Source organism: Cottoperca gobio, chromosome 4 (assembly GCF_900634415.1).
Source record: "Cottoperca gobio chromosome 4, fCotGob3.1, whole genome shotgun sequence".
In the NCBI taxonomy this organism is placed as follows: domain Eukaryota; kingdom Metazoa; phylum Chordata; class Actinopteri; order Perciformes; family Bovichtidae; genus Cottoperca; species Cottoperca gobio.
Window position 1 is genome coordinate 7,581,872 of NC_041358.1, and position 25,023 is coordinate 7,606,894.

Here is a 25,023-nt window from a genome sequence, read left to right on the forward strand (position 1 = left end):
TGTATGTAACCTACACATCTTGAAACGTAACACTTTCTGTCAATAATTTTAATTTAGACGTCAAAATGTATTTTCACCTGCAAATTACCAAAACTATACATAGTAGGTACTTATGTTTAGGGAATCAACTTGTTCAGTAGTTCTGAATGACATTACATAATGGTATTATCATCAGATAGGGATGAGCAATATAGGATCAAGATCACAATAATAATGGCAGAATAAGTAGGATTTTCCAAAAAACAAAACAATGTATAGACTCATACCAAAAAGAAACCTATCAATCATCACTTATGACCCACTAGAAGTGTGTGGCGGTGTCTGTATCTGCAGAGACTCTGCAGCCCGCTGCCTGTATTTTCTTAATTTGCTGTATTTGGGACATTTCTGGACATCAACATCTCTAATAGATCCAAGACAAAGCTACAAAAGTGGCGGACAAAGCTGAAAAAGAACAAATATAGCAAAACCAAATGCTTAGTGGACAAAGCTTGTTACAAAGCGAGAATGAGTCTGGGGTTGGCTTTCCTGCACTTGTGAAAGACCCTTGTTGAATTCTTTGAGTGTTTACAAACCGCTACTGACAAGTCCGACTCTTTCTGCCGTTAAAAAGGAGATTTTCCAATATTGATATATGTCACAGCACTGAAACCTTTCATAAAAATACATGGCAAATAATTACATTGATTATTCAATAAATCAATGAATGCAATGAACTACGCTCCACTGTACTGATGCATTATTTTTTATAGAAATGTTAATTTGGAAATGTTAATTTTGGTTAATGATAACATAATGGGACTGCTCGTACTATGAAAAGCTAAGCCTATACAGTTATAAATATGTAATGTGCATCTATAAATATGGTCTCCTGTGGTGTGAATGTTAAATAATTAAAATAAACATGATAATAAGACCCTTTAACTACACACAATTATCTGACTTTTTTGGAGAATGGTAATAAAACCTTCAAACCTAAAAGACAAAGTGAAAAAAGAGAGATGGAGGGAGGAAAGCAGGAGGGCAGCATATGACATGAAGTGTAGTTTCTGTGACCTTATGATCCTTAAAATTACATATGAAGGGATAAACATGGGAGCAAGGGGCTGTTTGATGTTAATTCAAGCTTTACATGAGCACATTACAGCAGAGCTTCTTCCCAGAATACATCATAAAACAACTTAACGAGAGAGCAGTGTGCTGGATGATGGGCATTATAAGATAATCTTCTAATAGAGACTGAGCTGAGGGATAAGGCTGTGTAGGGCTGAGGGATGAGGCTGTGTCGTTGGGAAGAGGACTATACCGCTGAATTTTAACCTTTTAAATGTGGTAAAAGTCTTAAACATTCTGGCCTGAATGAAATGGACTGAAAGGTTTAGAGAAGACAGCACTATATTGTTATTTTAATATGTTCCGGATTAAATACTTTTTTGCATTATCTTGATGTATGTCTAAAGCCTGTGTAATATGTTTTGTAACCTACATGTTCTACTGTATGTTCTATGTGCTGCTACAATCTTTGTCAGGGAATTTCTGTAAAAACATATTATAATCTTAGCTATACCACTTGATGGCTATGTGACTATGACTCCATAGCATGTTGTAAAATGTGCTGAAATAAGACTTTGATAAGTGTCTACAGCCACAGAAACCGCGCCGTCAGACCGCATTTCAGCTAACACCAGCATCCGAACATGCTAACATGCTGGTGTTTACCATGTAATATTTACCAAGTAACTATCTTCGTTTGACATGTTGTCTTCCTCACATTGGCAATTGCTAAGGCTGATTGCTTTAATTTTGCAGGTAATTGGTCATAAACCAAAGTACTGTACAAGGTAAAGTTAAGCTCATGACCATACATGTCTGTACCAAATTCCATGGCAATAGATCCAACAAGTGTGGAGTTATGAGGGTTTGCAGCCTTATATATCTATAGTTCCGTATGAAGACATTTTAAATGGGGCCGATCAACAAAACCAAGTGACTTTCAGGACAATGACATTAATTCAGTTTGGGATACAATAACAAAGGACATGCTTAATGATTGTGGCATTTAGGGCTTGAGTTTGTATTTTGAACAACGTAAACTAAAAGTAATAACAAGCTCTAACAGTAAGAAGGTGGCAGTTGAGTCAGTCAAGTTCTCCCACACCAAACTGGGACAACCATTTAGTTCAATGACATGTTGAAACAGGAAAGGGACTATGACAAACTGTTGACAACAAGTTGGAAGCAAACCGTTACATATCATTGCATGATGTAGCGTTAAGATTTCCCTTCATTGGAACTATAAAGGGACTAGAACAAACCAACTATATAATATCTGGACACACACCAAATATAACGTAGTTGGTGAAACCAATAGTTTGATATAAACAATTGCTACTACATTGATACAACAGTGCACATTGGTGATATCATTAACCTTATCAGGAACATTATCGGGAGGTTCTTGTTCATATCAAGGCTTCCAAGATTTCATGACCTCCTTAGATTGACAGCAGTGGCCCTGATTCGATGTGTGCATTTATGTGTGTGTGTGTGTGTGTGTTATGACCCTCACCTTCTGATCTCCTATTGGGACTGACCTGGCCACATGTCTCTATATCCAGCTAACAAAGTCATTTCAAAGGCCATTACCTTCATCTCACACCGTACTGTGACCTCTAACCTCATGATATGGTGAAAGAATGAAAGAGAGAGATCTGCTTTGATATCTGACTTTTCAAAGAGGATCTCCGTAAGCCATGGTACATAAAATCCAGGTAAAACACTTTTTGTAAAATAATCAGTATAAACCTAAAGAAAAAAGCTTTTGATCTTAATGCAGGAGGTTTAGATTTTAATATAAGTTTATCCATTATAATAACAAAAAGCAGTTGTTATTATCTATAGGGTCGTATAAGCTGTATAAGCACTTGTGGGGTAGCGACCTTGAATTGGACGTGGTCCTTCTGTGCTTCATCTTTCAACATCATTTTGTTTCACGTCTACAACGCGACACTGATTTTAAATTGAAGTAGATCATCTGTCCGTCATCGCTCACTTTGCATCGAGGTTGTGTTCTTATTACTGTGGCGACAAGCTAACATGGATGATAAACAAAAGAGGAAAGTCAAGACTTAAAGGTTGTAATATCCAAATAGTTAACCTTCATAGATGCATACGAAAATTGTCCAAAAATAAATGTATGGACCTTTGTTAGTATTATAAAAGTGAAATTATCCAAGTGTGACCTCCATGCAACTGCCATCATAGCCTCTCTATCCAAAATGACAACTCTCTCATGGGAATATTTATGATAAGGAAGTTAAAAACTGGGAGAATGGATGGACGGCAGAGAGTGTGTTATTAGCTTGTACACTGAGCCATGTAATTGTGTGCAGCTGAATGACCACAGGCTGGACAGAGACCCACAAACATGCCAAATATTAATAAATACACACGCTAAAAGCTCAGTACTTGCTTGACCTTAATCACATACAACCATGATGCCCACACATATTCACACATGTTAGTGTGTGTGTGTGTGTGCCCCACTGCTGACCCTGTACAGTAGGATTATTCTGGATGTTAAGCTGGCACTTTCCTCCCAATGGGATCGAGTCAGGACATGACTTAACTTTGAACCCTTCACACACACACATATACATATACCCATACACACATGATATATTTATGTATCTGGCTGACAGGCATACACACTCTCATTCTAATCTCACACATACAAGCATACCCTCCCACGCTCATGGGTGCGCTCAGCTCTGACCATGGCAAAGTACGAGTGTGTGCGTGAGTTTGTGTTATTATGAAAAATTGCAGCTCATTCACACATTAGCATCTGAGGGGCTTTAGATTTCTGATTACTCCTTAGTTTGTTATTATATCAAATGGTTAGTTTAACATTTTGGGAGATATGCTTATTTGCTTACTTTGAAAAGACTCCACACTCCTAGTTCATCTTAACAGGCCGTTAGGGGCCGCAAGGTTTTAACAAGTGCTTTAGTTTTGGATCTACTTTCCGTTATGGATTAATAGTTGTGCCTCTCTGGATTTGCACGTTAAGGTAAGAAAATTGTGGATTTTATTAGTTTGATCAAACATTACAGCAGTGACCTTTTTAAACAGGGCTCGAGACTAACGGCGGTCTGTCTTTCAAGAAAGACACTATCAATTAACGTTCACTATCAATTAGCAAATGAGAAACTGAACCAAGCTCTGATTACAATGGAGTGTGTCCTCTCGTGTCGGCAGGAGGAGAGCTAGTTAGCTGTTAGCAGCCGGTGCTGTGTGTTTGGCTAAGCCGTAGCAGACAGCTGTATAGATTGAAATGTGAACGTATCTGTTGCGTGAGACGTGCGAGTGAATAACGCATGTGATACGCCTGCAGTGTTTGGCTAACAAAGCTAACAAAGCTAACAGCTAACAAAACGAAACACACAGCAAGGCTGATCAGAAGAAGCATACAGTCAACATTAAGCGTTACACAGTGAACTGCAGTTTTTGGTGACAACATTGGCTGAATACAACAATTGTTTTTTCTGGACTCTAAACTTGTACTTGCACTATCTGGCACCCTGCGTTATAGCCAGAGATGCATATACATATTGAATGAGTGAGGCGATTGTTTAAACCGTCATCTAGTTACCATATTATTAACCAAATAAGATATGTGTCAGGATCGCCAAACAGTTGATTGAAATTATACGTTCACTTTACTTCACAATTAATCAAAACAGAAGATCTCAATGCTGGGTAAAAAGAAAAAGCTTTTTGCACAGTTGCACAGCAGGTTAGACAACATACAAGCTTCAGTTTGATATTCACAAGTTAGACACACATTTTACCGACAGAGTCGACATTGAGTTAAAAGTTCATATTGACATGGTGAACCTGGCTGAAAGCCCAAATCCACAATTCAACAGTTATATATTGTTTTACATATACAGGTTAAACAAACAAAATACAGCTTGTTAATTAGTGAGCTTTTGGGTGTGTATTAGGTGAACTTTAGACAGAGCCAGAGAGACACAGAAAGAAGAATTTGAACAGAGGACTATGATGATGTGAAATGAGGGAGACACTGTCAACAGTAACAGCAGCCAGCTTTCTGATGAAGTCTCTGAGCAGTATATTTTACCACCAAACCCACTGCGACATTACCAGCCAAATAAACGGCATGCAAGAGCAGAAAGCAAACCAGTGTGTGCGGTGTAAATGTGAGTGTGTGTGCATTAGTGTACAGTATGTCATATTCTTGCCAAACTGCGGGCACAGCTTGCGTGCCTGGGAAGGAAAACAGCTCATAACAAAAGCAGAGCTAGAGGGCCAGAATGTGAATGGGTGTGTTTGGGAGTTTACAATCTTGCCTTTTTTTCCCTACTGAATCTAGCGTGCTGGCTGACAGATTGGCTGGACAAGACTGAGGCTTCACATGCAAGTGATGTGCACACACACACACACACACACACACACACACACACACACACACACACACACACACACACACACACACACACACACACACACACACACAGAGAGAGAGAGAGTCACAAACCTCTGTTAAGGGGTTAACATACCGCCAACAGGCACTGTGCTAACCCTTGACATCCACTAATGCTGTCTGGAGGGGTGGCAGGGGAGGTAATGGGTGAGAAAAATGCTCACACATGAACCTGACCTCGCTGTTTTAGCCATCCTCTCTCTGTAACTCTAAATCCATTCATCAAACAAATGGAAGCTCAAGTCAGTCACCCTGCCAGGCCACTGAAACACACATACACAAACACCTGGAGACATTAAATGACTGAACATCTCAATTATTCGTGCTGAGCAGCGTTGCCAGGTGCTGTAAATGTGATAATCCAACAGAAAGTCTATTGCACTATACAGAGTGCAATTTACATGAATTTGAGCCAAAGGTCTGTGCATTGGTACATCAAGCTGACAGAAAAGGCTACAAATACAGGCCCGTGTGAATTGTGGAAAAACTATGCATCCTAGCTATCATTTATCAGCCTGGTCTCCTAAAAATTATGTTCTCACACAACAAAATGGCATTGTCAATTACGTTTCCAGGGAAATGTATTTTCTTCTGGATTACGTTTGTTTTTGACGTATCACAGAGAGCTGTGCAATCAAAGTCAGTGTCAAACAAACACAGGACTTTCACCCAGAAGACCATTGTTTATGTCCATTGTGAAACCAGAAGTCAACAGTGACTTATTTAGGTTACGCCCGTAACTGTTACATAACAAACTAACATATTTGAGGCCAACTCATTATGTTTCACTAAACCTAACCAAGTAGTTTTGTTGTGTTTTTGTGACAACTGCGGCCATAATCCAGTAGAACATATGTTTATCTCAAAACGTAATAGAGAATGTAGTTTAGCTATATGGAAATGTCATTTTGTAGGGTAACAGGGTCACATTTACATATAACTTGTGTTACCTTTTGCTGTTTTATATCATTTAATGACTTCAGTTTTTGAGTCTAACTTTAAAAGGACTGTTTCAGTGTATCTTTCCTGGACAGAGATAGTCAGTAACTAGCTAAAATGCAGAACTGATGTCTTTTTATGCAAACGCTCAAGACACATGATATGTCTATGTGTAAATAAGACACAGACAGAGATCCTGAGAGAAGAAACAAAGATAGAACAGTGTAAGGGTGTTACATCAGTATATTTTCCCACATCATTCTCCTCATAACAAAGAACCAAGATGGTTTTGACGCATTATTCAGACACCCCACAGAGCTAAAGAGAGAGACAGAGAGAGAGAGAAAGAGAGAGGGGGGGGGGGGGAGAGAGAGAGAGAGAGAGAGAGAGAGAGAGGGAGAGAGAGGGTTGTGTAAGAGATGTTACAAAAGACACACTTCAAAGAAAGCACCAAACAGCTCCCTCTGCTTCTTTTGTTGTTGTGATGTAAGCCTGTCTGCCAATACACACGCACGCACGCACGCACGCACGCACGCACGCACGCACACACACACACACACACACACAATTTGACCCATAACTTTCTAAATGTGCCAAAGGTGTGCATTTATATGTTCAATACTAAATAACCAAAAAAGCAAATTTGTATTTAGAGACAATTCCTAACATAATGAAACACTCAAATTAGCAAATGAGGAAACACAAGCAATACGAGGACACCCTGAGCTGAAATGTTTACTGTGTTTAGTAAATTTAAATCAATATGAGCATGTTGAATGTCCTTGTGTGTGCTTCCCATCAGGCTACATTTAAATATTTTAGCATTTTTTTATTTTATATTCTGAATCAGGAAAAAAAATCACAAATATCCAGTACCAACCCAGCACCAACCCCTGATGTTTCCATTTCATTCATCTCCCCCACGCTGGACAGAGGTTTATACCATGAATAATTGATCGTGCTCCAGACATCATCCTGTCTTTGTGTGTCACCGACAAAAAATGAAAATCGAACAAATGACACAGGAGACCCACCTACGGTTGAGTCTGATTTGTGGCTCTATGAGGTGTGTGTGTGTGTGTGTGTGTGTGTGTGTGTGTGTGTGTTTGTCTGCTGTATTGCTTTGGAGTGAGTAATAGTATTCACCAACCTATGCTGTAGCCAAAGCAAGATCAAGGACAGCTAAGGGTCAGTAGTCACTGGTTCCAAAACTATTTCAGACTCCATAGAAGTTTCAAAATGTCTACATTTCAGTTAGTAGATTTTTCCCACAAGGTAAGGTCTCAATTTATGGTTTAGCTTTTTCAGATTTCTGTGGCAATTTTGTGAATGATTGTTCGATTAAGATTCCTTAGCTTGATTAGAAATACATTTTAGGAACAAGATTTGATCATATTTTGAATATTTTCCTCATAAGGGAAATAAACTTGTCAAAGCTACAATCTGAGTTTGACCTTAGGCAGATAACAGTTCAAGGTTTTAGAGGGGCCAAACAACAGTAGGTTTATTTAACATACACATCATTTTGAAGGGAGGTTAAACCGATTATCATCAGCAAAACAACAAAGGGCAATATTACTTTTAATTTGGAACACTTTTCTGACCAAGAAGTAATATGAATTGAAATAAGAGAAGAAGATCTAAGATGGTACCTTGTGGGACGCCAGACGCTAGCAAGAAATTTAACCAATTCAACTGAAAAGGTTCCAGCTCTGAGATAAAAAAAATGTAACTGGTCCAGGACTGTGACATTAATAGTCATGTAAATAAAGAGTGTAAAAGTGTAATCAAAGTGTCATGATCCACTGTGTCAAAAGACAACATGAGGTCAAAGAAAGGTCTGAGGCATTGTTCCGGCTTGGTTTTCTAACGTGTGTTATACAAAGCTGATTTTGTCCAGGTGATGTCCTTGCCTGGTCATGTTTTTACCATAAATCTGATTTTTATCTTCTTACTAGTCCAACAACCTTTCCAACATCATCTCTGAATGAACCCATGCTCCATATGAAGGAAACATAACCACCAAGCAGTCACTATAATCATTACTACAATCAATATGTTGACCATGGCCCTCAACAGACCAGTACAACCTTAATCACACACACACACACACACACACACACACACACACACACACACACACACACACACACACACACACACACACATGCACGCTCACACACATTGACCTATTGACATGTATACAAGCAATGCACTGACTCCAAGAAAACAACATCAGCAGACTGGCTTGGCCCTAAAAATCAGCCACACAACTGCTGTACGACCTTTATTTTGTCTTCATAGAGCATTATTAATCTCTCCACAACCATTTATTTCTATAGACATACACCAAAGACTCACAAGTAAATTACAACTTCTCTTGGCATTTTTATTTTATTTCTTAGTCTTGCTAAAAAGACCAAGTAACAGCATTCTCTACATGTCTGTGCCCTGATCTTTAAAAATGGCTGAAGTGATCTTCAAGCTTTTACCTTTTGTTTGGAGAGATGCATAAACCAGAAAGACAGAATATATGTTGTTTACCATGTGATGAGCATAAGGGTCAGGTCAGGTCTCTTGTTGGTTGCCTTTTTTTAGCTAAATACAGCCTTTCATACAGTGTTTCCCCTTTCACCCACAACGTTTTACTCTAAGAAAGGATGTTGTTTTTCTGTGCTTTCGGGGAAATATTGCTGATGTCTGAGAAAACGTTCAAGCTGTGCAGTCCATATACACTAAACCAGAGCTTCCATGCTCGGTCCAGCAAAGCGGGAATGCAACAAGAAAAACATCATGAAACCGCCGTGTTGTGTTACCATAAACTCAGTACATCTAGACTGTAAACCAAACTAACGGAGAGCAAAGTTAAAGCTGTTATTTCATGCTTCATGCCCAATTTATCATAGCAGCTTGGGCAAAACGTTTGTATTTTCCACATATTTCATAAACCAAATGTGTGTTTTCCGCTGCAGTATGTGGTGCAACAGGGAATGTGATGTTTCCATTGTGAGAAATGTATGGTAATACACTTGAAAAACAAACTTCAGGCACTTTGTTACAGAGTTGAAACATTTGAAAATGACCAACAGTGCATGTGGTATGTGTTGAGAGACAGCCAATAAGCTTTGGTGTGACTTTAACAATGCCACAAAAGAGTCAAAGACAAGTGAAATCATATCGCACAGTATCATCCTACAAAATACTGTTACACACCTAAGCCAATATGAAGGTTGCAATGTGTGTAGATGGAGAAGGGAGAACGCTTGTGTGCATGTTAATTATCCTACCGGGTGCAGCCTGCATCTCCATGACACCTCCAGTTGCGATTAAAGCCTCCAAGATCCTGACGTGATGCTCTGGGTTTACGTCCGCACTTTCGACAAAAACATGAAAAGAAACCGTGGTCAAATTGTGAAGGACACCACTGAACAATGTCAAGATTGATTGAATTTTCCATATTACATTTAAACGAGTGTTGTGTTTAGTTATAAACAGCAGGACGGTGGCAGGGTTATTTGACGGCAAATAAACTTAAAGGGGCAACATCCGGGTTTGAAAAAGTGAAACCAATTTGGAAGTGTATAGAAGTCTATGAAAAAATCACCCTACTTTGCACATTTATTACCTCAGTGCATATTTTCCTGATGAGTTTATAGTCTCAATCTCTAGTTGGACCCCCAAACTGGTGTAGCGTGGTGCAGGGACCCCCTACTGTATATATTGTACACAAGAGGCTTGAGGGGGGGGGGTTGCGTGGTGGAAATTTATTTTAGTTCACCCCTTTCCTTTCCTCCACTCTGTCTCTAACTGTAGGTGTGTGTGTCGCCACCCTTCGCGAAGTACAGCGGAGGGGGGAATGTGAATGGCAAAGCAAAAAAAATAAATTGTAATACAAAAAACAAAGCTTTTATTACTATTATTTTTTTATTTTATTGCTTTATCTACAAACAATTTTGCGACCCCCCTGCAGTACCACCGCGGACCCCCTGTTGAAGACCTATGCTCTAGTTTACAGTCATCTTAAATACAGCATGATGATCATTTTGTAAATTATGGTCCCATTTAGATAAAAATAGATGGTAAAGTCACTAAAAGGATAATAAAAGGTATGCTTTAGGGCGTGGTTACCGTCTGATTGGCAAGTCGCTACCACAGCTTTGCTCAGCATTTGGTTGTACTAAAAAGACACTCTAACACAGGGGTCCCCAAAACAGCCCCAAAACAGCCTTTTCTTTGCATTGAACAAAAAAATAATCGTTTGACCACTGCAGGTTAAATACCCTGCATTCTGAATCAATTTTTCTCTTACCTAACCTTTTCGCTATTATTCCGTTCTATTTGACAGGGGCTAGTCTAGGATTCGCGTGGCCAGACTGAAAAAAAATCATAATGCGTCTCTGGTATTGTTCAGGGGTCCGGGCCAAATGTGGAGGCGGGCCGTATCCGGCCCGCGGGCCTTAGTTTGGGGACCACTGCTCTAACAAGTTGGTTGTTCATTTTTTAATTAATTTAATTAATAATTAATTTTTACAATCATTACATTTTGTTTGAAGCCTGTTCACTAACTACAATTAAGATTCCTATTAATATCACAGTTGTGTAATACGGATGCACCTTCCTAGCGAAGCTAGCTAACTAGTGCTAGATGGTATCTTAGCATTTGTTATGCTAACGGTACTTGGCCCCGCCGTGCTCGCTCCTCCCCAGCTTCACCCTCTCGTCCAAATATGTACGGTTCTGGTTCCAAAAAAACAAGATGCGGATGGCCTAAACGCCAAACTCAAGACTTCAAAACAGTAATCCACAAACCAGTGGGTGATGTCACGCTGACTACGCCCACTTGTTTTCTACAGACAGTACTAATACAGTAGTAATAAACTACAGTGTGTGTGTTCATTATAATGAAGAAACATGTCACCCAGTGCAATAGTGTGGGCCTCATATTTGCCCCCCAGCATGCTGCAGTAAAGCCCAAACGGAAGAATATGTGTGGCTATCTAAATACTTGTAGACTGCAGTGTATACTGCATAATCATCTAGCATTAATACACATTTACCCACACATGGAATAAGCTATAGCATGGCATGCTATGCTACGCCGCTTTGTTCTTTATCTGCCCGTTGTGCACGTCAGAGGTGGATTGCTGGTCCAGACAATGAAAACAATCAGTGCTTTTCACTCATTTGACTGCTTCCCCAAATCTACTACATCTCCACCGCACACAACGCCACAAGGAGAAATTACTCAGTAATTTCTGGAAAAACAGATGCCGGAGAGCTTGTTCAGGGTACAGAGAAACAAAACGATACCATCAGCCTTGTTAATGCCATTCTCTCAGTGTTCATCACATCAACGCCCAGCTCCTAAACTGCAGGATGTTGATATTACAGCTCAGCCAAATATCAGGCTTGGTTTTCCAGTTAGCAAGTGTAGATATTTTACTACAAAAAATATTAGGTCTTTGTGCTGGATCTAAACAATCTTATTAAACTGTGTGGCAGTGGGGTGTGGTTAGGGCGCCGGCTGCTGTGGAGAGACAGGAGTGTCCCAGCTGGAGGCCAGACAGCTGAACGGAATCAGGTAATCAGTCACATAATAAATGCATGGTGATGGCCTGGTTCTGTTCTCTTGCAGTAGGCTGGGTTCCAGAGGAGACGGAGACGCTTGGTGAGCCAAGACGCAGCGCAGCCTGGAGAGCGACGAACAGCAGAGTGACCGACACCAGAGCGACCTGTTAGTGTGCTTGTGATAGAAAGCTTACCTGTGAGCGAATAAAGCGGTGTGTTTAAACCATATACTCTCTCTCTGTCATCCCTGAATCTGACTGTGGACAAGAGGGTCCACAAACTGATATGAAGTTTGTCGTGGAAATGAGCAGTGGTTGATTTGTAGATTGAGTACAAAAGAAAAAAAAGTGCAACATTCTGCCAAAAGGTTTGTTTTGTTCTTTGGCTGGCTGATTCACAAATGTAGAATGGAACGGGAACACCCTCTCCATGCATATGCTGTGGGACTTTTGCAAGAGAAGTAACTGTGTTTGGAATTATCAATGGGTTTACTGCAAAATATGAAAAGGGAAAATAAATGTTTGAAATGCTAAGAAGAATAAATCATATTTCACAGCAGTGTGGGAAGTACTTTTTATAGTTTAATGTGATTTTCGTGTTTTGATTTTAACTCCGCTTTCACATGCAACTTCAAACACCATTAAAAATGTACATGTACAAAAATGTAACAGACAATTAGAGTTTTTATTTTAAATTTGATTTGCCTGTTAGAAATGTTACCTTAGCTTCAAAGTAATGAATGATTTTCCAAGTACCAATATAGGAATATTATACATAATATATAATATTATAAATAAAAGTCACAGTCGCAAAGTTCTGAGCAATCTGATAAGCCACCAAACATGAAAAGAAATCAATACAATTATGAAATAGTATAAAACTAAATCATATGTGAAAAAGTTAAATAAAATGCATTGGGTTAATGTGTAAATGAATGAGGGAATGAATAAAGGGTGTACCTGAGAGTTGAGTGCTTGAAGACGGCCTCGGCAAAGGCCTGTCCCAGCAGCCGGGGGCCGGCCTGGCTGTGCTGGCTGACCCTGGCCAGGTGTCTGCTGATGTGGACCAGGACCTGGTGGTTGGCCTGAGGGATGCTGGGAGACTCCAGGATACTCTTCAGCCTCTCTCCGCACTCCTCCACACTCTGACTCTCTACAAGACAAAAGCACCATTATTTTAGACCATTAAACCGGGTTCATTTTTCATTATTCTTTCTCAGCCTTTGTGTGCCGAATAATTTCTGTCAAAAGTGACACAACATTTATTTTGTGTGCTACAGTTAACAAAATACAGCTGTATGCTGTAGCATTACAATTTCCATTCATTGCAACTACAAGGCCTAGAGCAAACCCTAAAGAACAGTTACAAATACACAAGTACACACAAGTATTTGAAATTACACACACACGTACACAAGTACACAAATGTATGTGGACACACTGTTCCTTTGCCTTTATAGTGTTTGTTTGTGTCTTCAATGTTGAGATTTCCTTGCTAACAAAACAAAGGAAATACAAATCTTTTTTTAAATTATTGCATATTCTCAAGAGACAATGTTTAACAGGACAGCACTAATTTACCTCTAATTAATCTGTAATTGTGGTCGCACACAGGTTTTGCTTCCCTCTAAGATTTAGCATTTGTTGCTTGCATAAACATCTTTCACATTAAAAAAACATTTCACCAATTCCCTGATACACATTGAGCATAGAGCACACGTCCCCGCTGTGCTGCCTGGTGAGCTGCACCTCCATCAATATCCATCCGAGCATGTGGCCAACTGCTCGCTGACTTTGAGGAGATGTATGGCCTTGGCAGGAGATCAGTGATTTTAATTCACATCCAGTCCAGCAGCCAGCTGCTAGCCAGCTAGCCTGACAGACACTATGGAGAAAATCACAGGGGCTTCGTATACGGATGCTTGTAAAAATGAGTCAGCGGGAGGCGGCGCAGGGGATAATACGAGTTCCTTTCTTGTATTAGCCAGTGTTCAGACAATGGCCCATGTTTGAAGAGCTCCAGACGTATTGACGAGCGCTCTCACCACAGGCCCTTGACCACCCCAAACAAGCTCCAAACAAGAAAACAGCTGTGCCTGAGGCTGATGTGTGCTGGGTTTATGGCAGGGGGAACTCAATGGGACAGCACTGATCTGCCACTGATCACCAGACACAAGTCAATGTATCTTTGTCTGCTCTGGGATTCCATTGTAACTTCTGTTAGTCACTTTGCTTTTATAGTATAAGTCTGATTTTATGATCAAGTTTTGGAAACATTCTCGGAAAATATGCTCACTTAATTTCTTGCCAAAAACGCAGCAGGACTTGTCACTGTGAGGTTACCAGGCAACCAGCATAGACTTCCCAAAGTTACTGCGCATAGCCAACAAACAGTCCTGCAACAAAATGTGTCATTTTTTACACTGCATCACAGATCAATGCATTACATGGATTTAAGTATTTTATATGTCCTTGTTTAAGTAATATGTGTTCAGAACAATATAATATCCATCAACACACTGTATCAGCATATTTATATGCAAAATATTCAGTATCCTTGTAAAAGTATTTTGTCATTATTCATGTTTTACCGTATGTTCCATTCACAGCAACAGTTCAGGGTAAAGCATAAAAAGAAAATGATGGATCCATTAGTAAAACAAAAGTACTGCATCCCTTTCATTTCATAATGTTCTATTCATAACTTTCCCTCATTCAAATGATTATAAATCTGATCTTTTGTATGATGAACTTGCATAATAATTAGCCTGATCATGATAAAAAAAAACTGAACGTGAACAACCTTTAATATTAACCTCTTATGGATATTTTACTTTGATAAAAATAATTACCAATAGATTTTACAACATAATTATGTATGTAGTCTTTGCAAATATATGCAAAAAGCAGTTTCTGTCCTTTCCTAACATTATATTTTTTACAGTTACCAAGACTGTAGTGTAGGACTGGTATTATATATCTTTATATTTATACAAGGGCCATAAAAAGGTAGAAAGTGGTCTTTTTAGTTGTAGATAAAGATGAGGACCTATGCTTGTAGCAGATAATAAACAGGTAAAAACTGATCGAGTAAACTCGACACGAAGGAGCAGTGTTTGTGTAAACAGCTCAACTGGGCCGTTGATTGATATACATATGTATTGTATAGTGATTTGTGTGGTGCAGTGCTCTGCATGTGTACAAGCTGTATGTATCCAGGTGTTAGAATGTTGACACGTATTGATTGACCATGTGAGGTACTGGTGTATTTGGCCCTCTGCGCAGGAACTGTGTTTAAATCGATCCCAATAACAGATGACAACAGAGCTGAAGGAACTGACAGAACGACTGACTAGATATTTGACATCTGACTGATTGAAGAGATGGAGGAAGGAGAGAAAGATAGCTTTAGAAAGGCTCCATATTCCCACTTCAGTCAACAGTGAATGTTTACATGAAATAAATACTCAGTTTTTTGCCCTTATTCTGAAAAAGACAATATTCCCAACACGTTCATGGTTAATGAAAACAAATAATATCGGAATATCCTAAAGGTCTTAATAGGAAAATGCTACATTTGTAATAAAGCCAAATTCAGAATATTCAAGGCTGAATACTATTTATTGAACGTGTATCAAATTCAGAATATTGTCATATTTGGAATAATAGTGGAATTCTAAGTTGCATGCAAACATAGTCATTGTTACAATTCATTATGTGAATTATTGCATGCACTTGCATTAGTCCTCATAATGTCCAGTCAATTAATGTATTTTCCATGCCATTGTTCCGAAACTCCAATAGTCCGATAAATGTCCCATTGGACTGAAAGCCCATTTGTCCGACAGTCCATTACCGCGAAAACAAGGCCCATTGCTCCGAAAACACACACTCTCCCTGCAACAAACAGAGGCTAATAAGTATGCATAATGATGGTGAACGCATGACCTGCCATACTCTGCCTCTGATTGGCTTACCATGATACTCTTACACTCACCCTAACCAAAGTCACTCCTCACCCACCTAACCAATCCACCAAACAAGGGCAACGAGTACTAGCCAGTCAGATGCGGAGTAGGGTGGGTCATGCCTTTGCAATAGTAGCAGAGTGTGTATTGTCAGGGCAACGGACTGATGGGCTTTCGGTCCAATAGGAAATTTTTCGGACTATTGAGGTTTCGGAAAAATTATCCTTTTGAACAACGGTCAGTCCCTGCATCATTTCCTGGGAGTACATGCAGACTGGTGAACAGGTGACCTACTCCATTGAGAGGTAATTACAAAGTGTAAAGGCATTTAATGGCTATTGATTAAATATGGCAGCCTTCAAGGGTATCAAAAATGGGGTTTGATGTAATGAATATCATAAGGAATTATAAACATAGGGAGCATAGGAGACTCAAGAAAGTTCAAGGTCACTTGAGGTGTGTGTATGTCCATGTGTGTGTGTTTTGGGTGGTCGGGTGAGCAGGTGGTCAATGATGGATGGATGACAATCTGCTGCAGCCTGATCGGGGTCATGGAAGTCACCTCACACTGTCTGACCACTGCTGATCATGGACGACCATCACAGAGAGAGAGACAGACAGACAGACAGACAGACACACTGTCGTCCTTTCTCTGTTATTATGGATTGTTGTTGACCCCACTGGTCAATAGAGGTCATGGCTGGAGAGGAGAACTTGGCCTGTCCATCTGCCAAGACTGGACAACTGGGGGGTCGAAATGAGGAAGACGAGGCTGGTGGAAAGAGTTGGGGTTAAGTAGAGCTTAACCACAGGACTATTTGGGAGATGATTCTCATTTAAATTAATTTCATTTAGATAAGGCACATTTACAGGTCTTCAGCCTGCTTCATCCCTTAATTCTGATTGTTTGGTTCACAAATAGTTAGAGTAAAAGTAAAAAACTGATGGTTTAATCTACATATATTTTATATGAAATATTACATGATGACCTGAATCATTTCCGGGTGTATATGAACAAGCATCAAGTCACATTTCTTAAAAGACTCTAGGCAATGGGTTAGTGTTAGGCTTAGAGCAAACTTTAAGTGGTTTCTTTCTTTTCTTTTTTCTTGTCTTTACTTTTTGGAGTGATGTTCATACAAATGTTGCTGACATCTAGGTCCTGTGTGTACCGACCTTTAATGCACTTATTGTAAATTGCTTTGGAAAAAGGTGCTAAATAAATTCAATTGAATTGCATTACACTAATTATATTTATATACATAGATGCTAAATAGATTATCCAATCAGATGAGCCCAGGAATGAGGTCAGTTGTTGCATGAAACTGTTTGAGGAAACAGGAATGGCCATCAAGGTAATTAAATCCCAAATTAATTTTCTTCAAAAACCATTAAATTGTCAATAGCTTTTAAAATAGACAAATAAGATCAGAACTTGTAATTCAAGTTCTGGTGCTCACCAACATGTCCACCTGTCACAAAGATGGAGTTGTAAGTGTTTTGAGTTGGGACTCATTGGGAGTTGGGATCATTTTGGAATCAATATTCTCTCAGGATGCACAGTTTGGCGATTGGCCATCCAAAGCATTGCCACATACAACGGATTATGTCTAGGTGAAGGATGCACATGTCAGTTTATCCTGAATCTCATCTTTAAAAAGGAGTCCACAGTCCTTGGCAGCATTAGCTTCTCTCTACTGCATCTCCTCTGAAGCTCCAGATGGACAGTGGTCAGTCAGACTCAGCCAGCTGGTCTTTATCCTCACAGACAATGACCTCGGTGAGACCATTAGGGTTAACTAACTCTAGCAAAACTAATGAATGCGAAAAGACAGGGAGAGGATAAAAAATAGGAATGTGGAGGGAGGCAGGGGGTGAGGAAAAGGAATGAATACAAAATAAAAATGGCAGAGGGGAGGAAGTGTAGAGGGTCTTGGATGAAACCATTAAGATAAGTAACTTAGAAACCAAAGACGGAGGAAGGAGAAGGAAGAGTAAGGGTGGCAAGAACTGTGATTTTTAGATTTAGAAAATAAAAACGTGGAGATACAGAAAAAACTTCCACTTGAGAACTTAAAATTGTTTCAGGGTACAACTAACCAGCATCACATCCATTCATCTCTCCTCTGCAATCCACATTACTATAAAATGGTTTACACCTGTGACAGTATCACAATACTGATGTTATTCTTTAAAAAAGCTGCAATTAATAAAACCAAAAAACTTGGCCGAGCCCTGATAACATAAGGCTTATTGTGGTCAGTATGTTGCAGGACCAGATGAGAGGAGGATTATTGGAGGATTACAGCCATCAACAACAAATATAATTATTCTGTCACTGAAAAAACAAAAATCAAAACATAATGAAGATTACTCTGAAATAAAAAAAATATTGAACTAATTTGAGGGGTTAATGGAGTTTAACTTATGTTTTTAGATTTAATTTAGCTTCAAAGAATATGTATTTGTATTACATTTCCCCCATGTTATCTTTAAAAACTGTATGATTTGAAAATCCCTTCCAACTCTAGACATTTGGAGATTTCCCATGATGAGCCACTGACTGAAAAAATGGATGCAGATAAACAGATGAGAAAATGACTCGTCTCCCAGAGAGCAGGAAAGCCAGAGGAAAGGTAACAATAAAAAGGAATGAAAGGGGATTTTAACTGTTACAACATCAACAAATCTCAGGGATTACACTAAAATGGGACAGTCTGAATATGAGGGAAACTTTACTGATTCCATCCATATGGATACATTCACAAAGACACACCCTCCTTTTACAGAGACATGAACCATCGTGGCATCCCTGATCAGAGTGCAGGACTCCAGTGGGATGAGAGGAGGCAATCAATGATGCTCCGTGCTCAAACGTCAAAGTTGATGGACAATGTTCCATGCTGTTGAATTGTTTGTTAAAGATGCCGCTCATAATATCTACCCAGATAATTCACCATTGTTTTGGTGCGGTTTACATTCCTCCTGATGCTAATTCAAAAATGGCATTATAGCAATGTACTAATGTTTTTGTTCTGTTTTGTCATGTTTTTCATGTGTAGCATAAATGGACTAGACTACGACTGCATTTTGTTGTGCAACCCTGTGTTGCATAATAACAATAAATTATCCTTAAATCCTTTAGTGCACAGTAAATTCCAACAAGCTAACAAATAAAATATTATGTTTTGTGGCTGATGCAGCTGTATGCTGACAACATTACTGTGTGTGTATTTGTGTATATCTGAGTCAAACTTGGTGGACATGAACGCTATGAAGCATTCAACTTCAACTTGGAAATAAAATGAAGGTAAATGAAATGGTATTTTACTTTGCATTGAAGTTTTTACATAAGTTGATTGGCTCACTCATCTGCTTCTTGACTACTAAAGTAGTTACTGCTGGGCCCGCTGGCAGCCGACTCCTTCCTGAATAAGAAGTTCAATTTCAATAGGCTTAACCTCGGACGACCTGCTCAAAATACTTGATGCATCCTTTCAAAGTGGTTTATCCTGACTTAAAATGTTTCCATGAATAAGTAAAATTAAAAAAGGCTTGTCACTTAACTGGACGAGGACCATGAGAGAGAGAGGAAAACTCTTACATAATTGAGGGGGTTTTCAGTCGGAGATCATGTTGAGGAGTTTAGCCGAGTAATATTTTGGGAGGAGGATACAGGGAAGCTGGTGCAAACTTCCTGCAAGCTCAGACGATGCCTCTGACAAACACATGCTAATGTGCACTACACTAATACACACTCGTCTGTCTGTTCGTCTGTCCATGTGTCTGTCTGTCATTCTTTTATTTCCACACAGCGGCACGCTCACCACCCACGCAAAGCACGAAACTCCAAATGTCAAGGTAGGGATCATTAAATATAGATAGGAGTGTGAGAGTCCCTAAAAGCTGGAAAGAGGAAGGCCTGCTGGGCGAGGTGGGCGGCAGGTAAAAGGGTGAACAGGCAGGTCAGCTGCACAGAAAATGAGAAAAGAGAGAGAGAACCTGGGAGCGAGCCACATTTAAGCTCAGAGTTGTTTTTATTTAACCAGGGGATTAGCAGAAATTTGATGCTGACGAGAGGGTACAGCCTTGTCGTCTTTACATCCAGATATGGTAGAAATCTGTCAGGTGTGACGAGTGTTGGCACTCATGCCAAGTGACAGAGGCAAAAAAAACACCCTGGGCTCAGATTGAGCTCAAGAATTTAACCCTGCAGTGCGTGAGAATGGAGAGCACATGACTGAAAATACAGCTGGAGGTCTAAACTCCGTGAAAATGCTGCTTATAGCTAGAGGAAATTCTAAATCTTACATGTTAAGTAGGTCATAGCTGTGTTGGTAGTTTTACTTCCCAAAGGATTCCCCAAACTTTACCTTTGGCATTACCTGGTTAGAATTTTTACATAATCACTTTCCATTGTACGAGGAAAAGTCGATTCAATTGAATAAATATGAAGAATGAGTTTTCGTACAGTTTTGCTTATATTTGTCTAGGTTTTAAAATATCCATCTCTTTTTGCCCGCATACCACTAGAGTTACAGTAAGTGCAATTTTGGGCCAACATCAGTGCAACTGTGTGTGTTGAGGTGTACCGCACTTACCTTGAGCAGTGTAGACCAACTCGCTGTAGACTGTGGCGGGGATGATGGGGGCGGCTAGCTCCTGCAGGAAACCTCGGAGAGCATCTGTCAGAGAAACCACATCATACTGGTCCAGGTCCACTGAGAAAGGATCTGAGAGGACAAAAGACAGAGAGGAGGACAAAGGGATTAGGAAGTGTTACAGATGATGTATATGATATAGTGATGTCTTTTTTTTAATCTTGGGCCTAAGCATAGATGGGTTACCGAACAGGCCCAATTACATTTTGTATTGGACGGTCTAAGGGCCAAAACTCAAGTCAGTGGGAAAAGAAAAGGGAATTACCATCACATTCACTTTTAGGCCAAATTTTATCCAGTCCCTGCACCTTCCCACTCTGTGACTAGTAAACTCCGTTTGTAGTCACACTCACAGCTAAATGAAGCACCTTCTTTAGGGTGGAGGGTATAAATACAGCGGCAAGCTTTGGGACAAACTGACGTAACTTTTCGTAACCATGGTTTCATATCAGACTCTTTCAGAAGCAGCAAACTAAGCCTATGGGGAAAAATAAAACATGTTCTGTATGTCACACTTAAAATGGTTGCTTATTTAAAATGGTTGAATTATATTCTATTGTTTCTGTATGTTGCACATTTGTTTGGCTTATTCGAAGCTATTGTGCTGCACTTAAAGTATTGTACCTATTTGAAGATAATGTACTTGTAAGATTCTTGCTGTTCGGAGTTGTATCCCCATGATTGTTTGCACTGATTGTAAGTCGCTTTGGACAAAAGCGTCAGCTAAATTAAATGTAATGGGTAGTCACACAGAACAATATAAAGAGAATGTTGCATGACGGACACAAATTGGTGGTGCACGTGGTCAGCAAGTGCAGCTGGTTAAGTAAGCATTGATGTAGACTCGCTATTGGAGGGTTTAATAACCCGGTTTATTGAGGTCATTTAGACTTACTGTTACTGACTCTCGAGAGACTCAGAGTGGCCTTTTGGGCGTAGGTGCCCAATGACCCATTGACAAATATAGTATATTGGCCTAAAGACAGCAATATTGGTCAGTCCATTAGTCAGTCCAACATTTTGGACATTTCAATAACTTCTTGTCAGACCAAGATTAAATGTAAATTCCAGATTTTCTTAAACGTTTGCTTGAGTTATTCATGGCCTCAATCGTTAGCCTGAAAATCATACTGAATTTCTAATTAGTTTAACTTCATTTATCCATTCTTACATTGTGTTCATATTTCACTAAAATGAACTGAAATTAATTACGAGATGTGGGCATTGGTCTAAAGATCTGGGACCAGGGTCAGTCCATTGACTATCGGATCATGATGATGTTAATTGGAAATTGAAACACCGTATTTCCCTTAAAACAGTGCTACTGATCTGAATTGGATGAATATTAATCATTTTTGTCGCCTCCTGATATTTCCTCTAGCTCCGCCAACTGGTCTAATTGTCCACACAAATTATCTCGCATTCAGACAGATTGTTGTGAGCTTTACAGAGCAAATGTCATGCTCTTCAGGATGAACCCTGTTCATAGTACTTCAGTAGCTCAATAGTTTTGGAGTACAAGTCAATATTCATAGATTTATGAGGTGTACAGGGCAGACTTATCTGATTTTCTCTGGAAACTGGTAAATAACTGCTACATGGACCACAATCACCTAACATATAGCACAATTTACTAGCTCATAAAGGGAATTATGGGTTAAGTTACTTCTTAATTAGTTACCACACACTGTAAGTTGAACTGCAGGAACTAATAGGATCCTAGCTTTGGCCAAAAACTCTATATCAGAAAAATAAATGTGGTAATCTGATTGCTGAGAGTGTGTCAGTCTCAAGGCCACTTGTCTCTGGGAAAAGGGAATACTGTCACTCAGCCTCGGATAAAAAAAAGATGCTGAGATGTCCAACGCAACGAGAATTTACAAATCTATCCTTCGGTAGACAAAACAACAGATAAGAAGCCTGTGTGTGTCTGCGTGAGCGCTTCAGGAGATTAGCAAAGGACAAACCTAAGGGCGCCACAGGACGTTTTTTCTGTCCTCCATCTTCAACCTCAACCTTCCTCCTCTGCTATACCTCCACTTGTCCTTCTCTATTTTTGCTCTTAACCTCTCTCCCCCAGCTTCTCTTCTTCCATTTTCTTCCTTGACCTTTCTTCTGTTTGCCTTTTTTCTTTAATTTTCCTCCACTTGCTACCGCTTTTTGCTTTATTTTCCTTTTTTATTCCCTTCACCCTTCATCTTTCTCATCCCAAACTCCCCCTTCAGCCCCCCTCTGTGCCATATGCAGTCAAAATGGCAGTTAAATCTCATTGATTTGCCCCTCTAACTAATGCCTGAATAAACTTAACCAATCACCACAGGCCAGTAACCCACCAGGCCATTAATATCAATGGATGACCTCTTCACATGGCGGTGCTGAGGCCTGTGTTATCGTGCAGTGATTTGTCTGGGGGATTCGATCATCCCAACACCCAGATAGAGCAAATTTGATGTTGCCATGGGACCCAAGCTCATGAAAAGATATTAATACACTTTTTCTTTGGTGTGTGGGTAAAGGGGTATTAGAGCATAAAACAATTTGATTCATGAACAGCAGATTGTAATTTGTTCATTTGAGAGCGCTTCTTTTTATTAGGATGGGATTTGTGGTAGTGATAATAATAACAATGGGGACAGTGCTATATTAGTTATCTTATTAGTTGGCTCTCCTGGCACAAAAGATACCGAAAATTCTGACTAATTATGATTCTGGCTGTAATAGGGGGTGTTATATAAAGCTTTTTTCTTCCCCACTTGGTTATACCGCTTTTTGGGTGACACTTTAAGAATTCTCTCAAACATCTGTCAACATTTCGAGAAGGGAAATGCTCTGAGTTGATAATAATGCAATCATCTTAGTTACTTTTAACTTTTAAAGTGTACTCACAGCAAGAAGCATCATTATCAGCAAAAAGTGTTAACCTTGAACCCCAGGCTGTTTTAGCTTGTTTTAATGTTTAATGTCTCTAGTAACAGACTATATGGCATGGTCACCACATGTCTTAGCTAACATAACATATACTGTTGAAGGGATACTTTGACTATTTTCAATTAGCTTTGGACCATCAAAGCTGGGTAGTAAATGCAAATGAACAATGTTTAACTTATTTCCATGTTGCTAGCACCCAGAGCTCCCCACTTATTTGCTGGTTGTAGGTCTGTTGTTGGAGCTACGGATGTACTTTTTGTATGCCCGCCTCCACAGAGAGAGTGTCATAGTGTAATGCTGTTATCGGACATTTACGGCTACTTATTTAAGCCCGAAACAGTGCTGAGGATTCACAGTGCACAAGAGGAGGATGGGGCTGCCGGTTGTTGTAAGTTGTCTTCCTTTTAAGCAAAAAGTAATACCACAGCCCTTTTTCTATGTGTTTTCTGGTCGTGTAGCATCAATTTAAGAACATATTTGCTCCTTTCGACTACATAGACAGCCCAGTACCTACTTGTTTTTCTACTTTGTATGACACAGTTTGGTGAGTCCTATGGGACTCAACTGACATGCATGAAATGTCACTCTGTGATACAGTTCAAGTTAATTACATTGTATTTATACAACTACAGACTTCAGTGAGAACTAATCTGGTCCCCTTGCTTGATTTGGTTGTAGGGGAAATGCTTAGTCACTCTGTACAAGGAGGGCTCTGTTTAACTACTTTGTGGCAGGCAATTGACAATATTTAGGTCTACAAAACAGGATTTTTCATAAAAGAGATAGTGTGAATCCAGACAATGTGTTGGCTGGTCATGAGTTAGTTTTGACTTCAAAGAAAGGAAGGAGGCAGCAATGACAAAAACGGCTTGTTTAGGAGACATTTTGCTGAGACATGACCGTCTGTTTTTCCCACGCTAACAGCAAAATGGCACGATTGTTCTCAAGAAATGCACATGATTTCTTTGAAGTCACTGGGTTTATTATTTATTGCTGTGAACAATCAGACGAACATAATCTGGACACAAATAAATGAGATTTTACAATCATTTATCATAGATCTTTTTACAGATTGTTAAGAATGTTTATTTTTAATCCGTGACACAGACAGTTTGGAAAAAGCAACAGCAGCTATATGTTTGTATCAGATACCACGGAAATTGGTGTCTGATATCAGAAACCACCAGGTTAATTGGTGGTCAGTTTTACCAGCATCTGTCTGTGCCCTAGTTGGATTAATCCAAGCTTCTTCTTCACCCTGATTTCACTCCAGAGTTGTATGCGAGTGACCCGGTTGACTGTCTGGTTGATTTTTCAGGACAGCCTGAAGATGGGCTGCTCACAGTAGCCAAACAGGAAGAGAAACTCTATTATGGAAGTCAATGGAGACAATAGTAATCATAGAAGATGTGTGTGGGTAAATAGTTCCACAAAAAAATCTGGTTTTGTAG

At 39.6% G+C, this 25,023-nt stretch overlaps 1 protein-coding gene across 4 annotated transcripts in view; it reads right to left on the minus strand.

The window, feature by feature from the left end:
* pik3r3b (phosphoinositide-3-kinase, regulatory subunit 3b (gamma)) overlaps window positions 1-25,023 on the minus strand; it is a 202,995-nt gene that overhangs the window by 86,807 nt on the left and 91,165 nt on the right. For all 4 annotated transcript variants that reach the window (XM_029430347.1, XM_029430346.1, XM_029430344.1 and 1 more), the window contains exons 5-7: window positions 20,585-20,716; window positions 12,976-13,168; window positions 9,736-9,821 (exon numbers count right to left, since the gene is read on the minus strand). In XM_029430347.1, coding sequence (XP_029286207.1) covers window positions 9,736-9,757 — 22 coding nt within the window. In that variant the 5' untranslated portion in view covers window positions 9,758-9,821; window positions 12,976-13,168; window positions 20,585-20,716. The remainder of the gene's footprint in view (window positions 1-9,735; window positions 9,822-12,975; window positions 13,169-20,584; window positions 20,717-25,023) is intronic.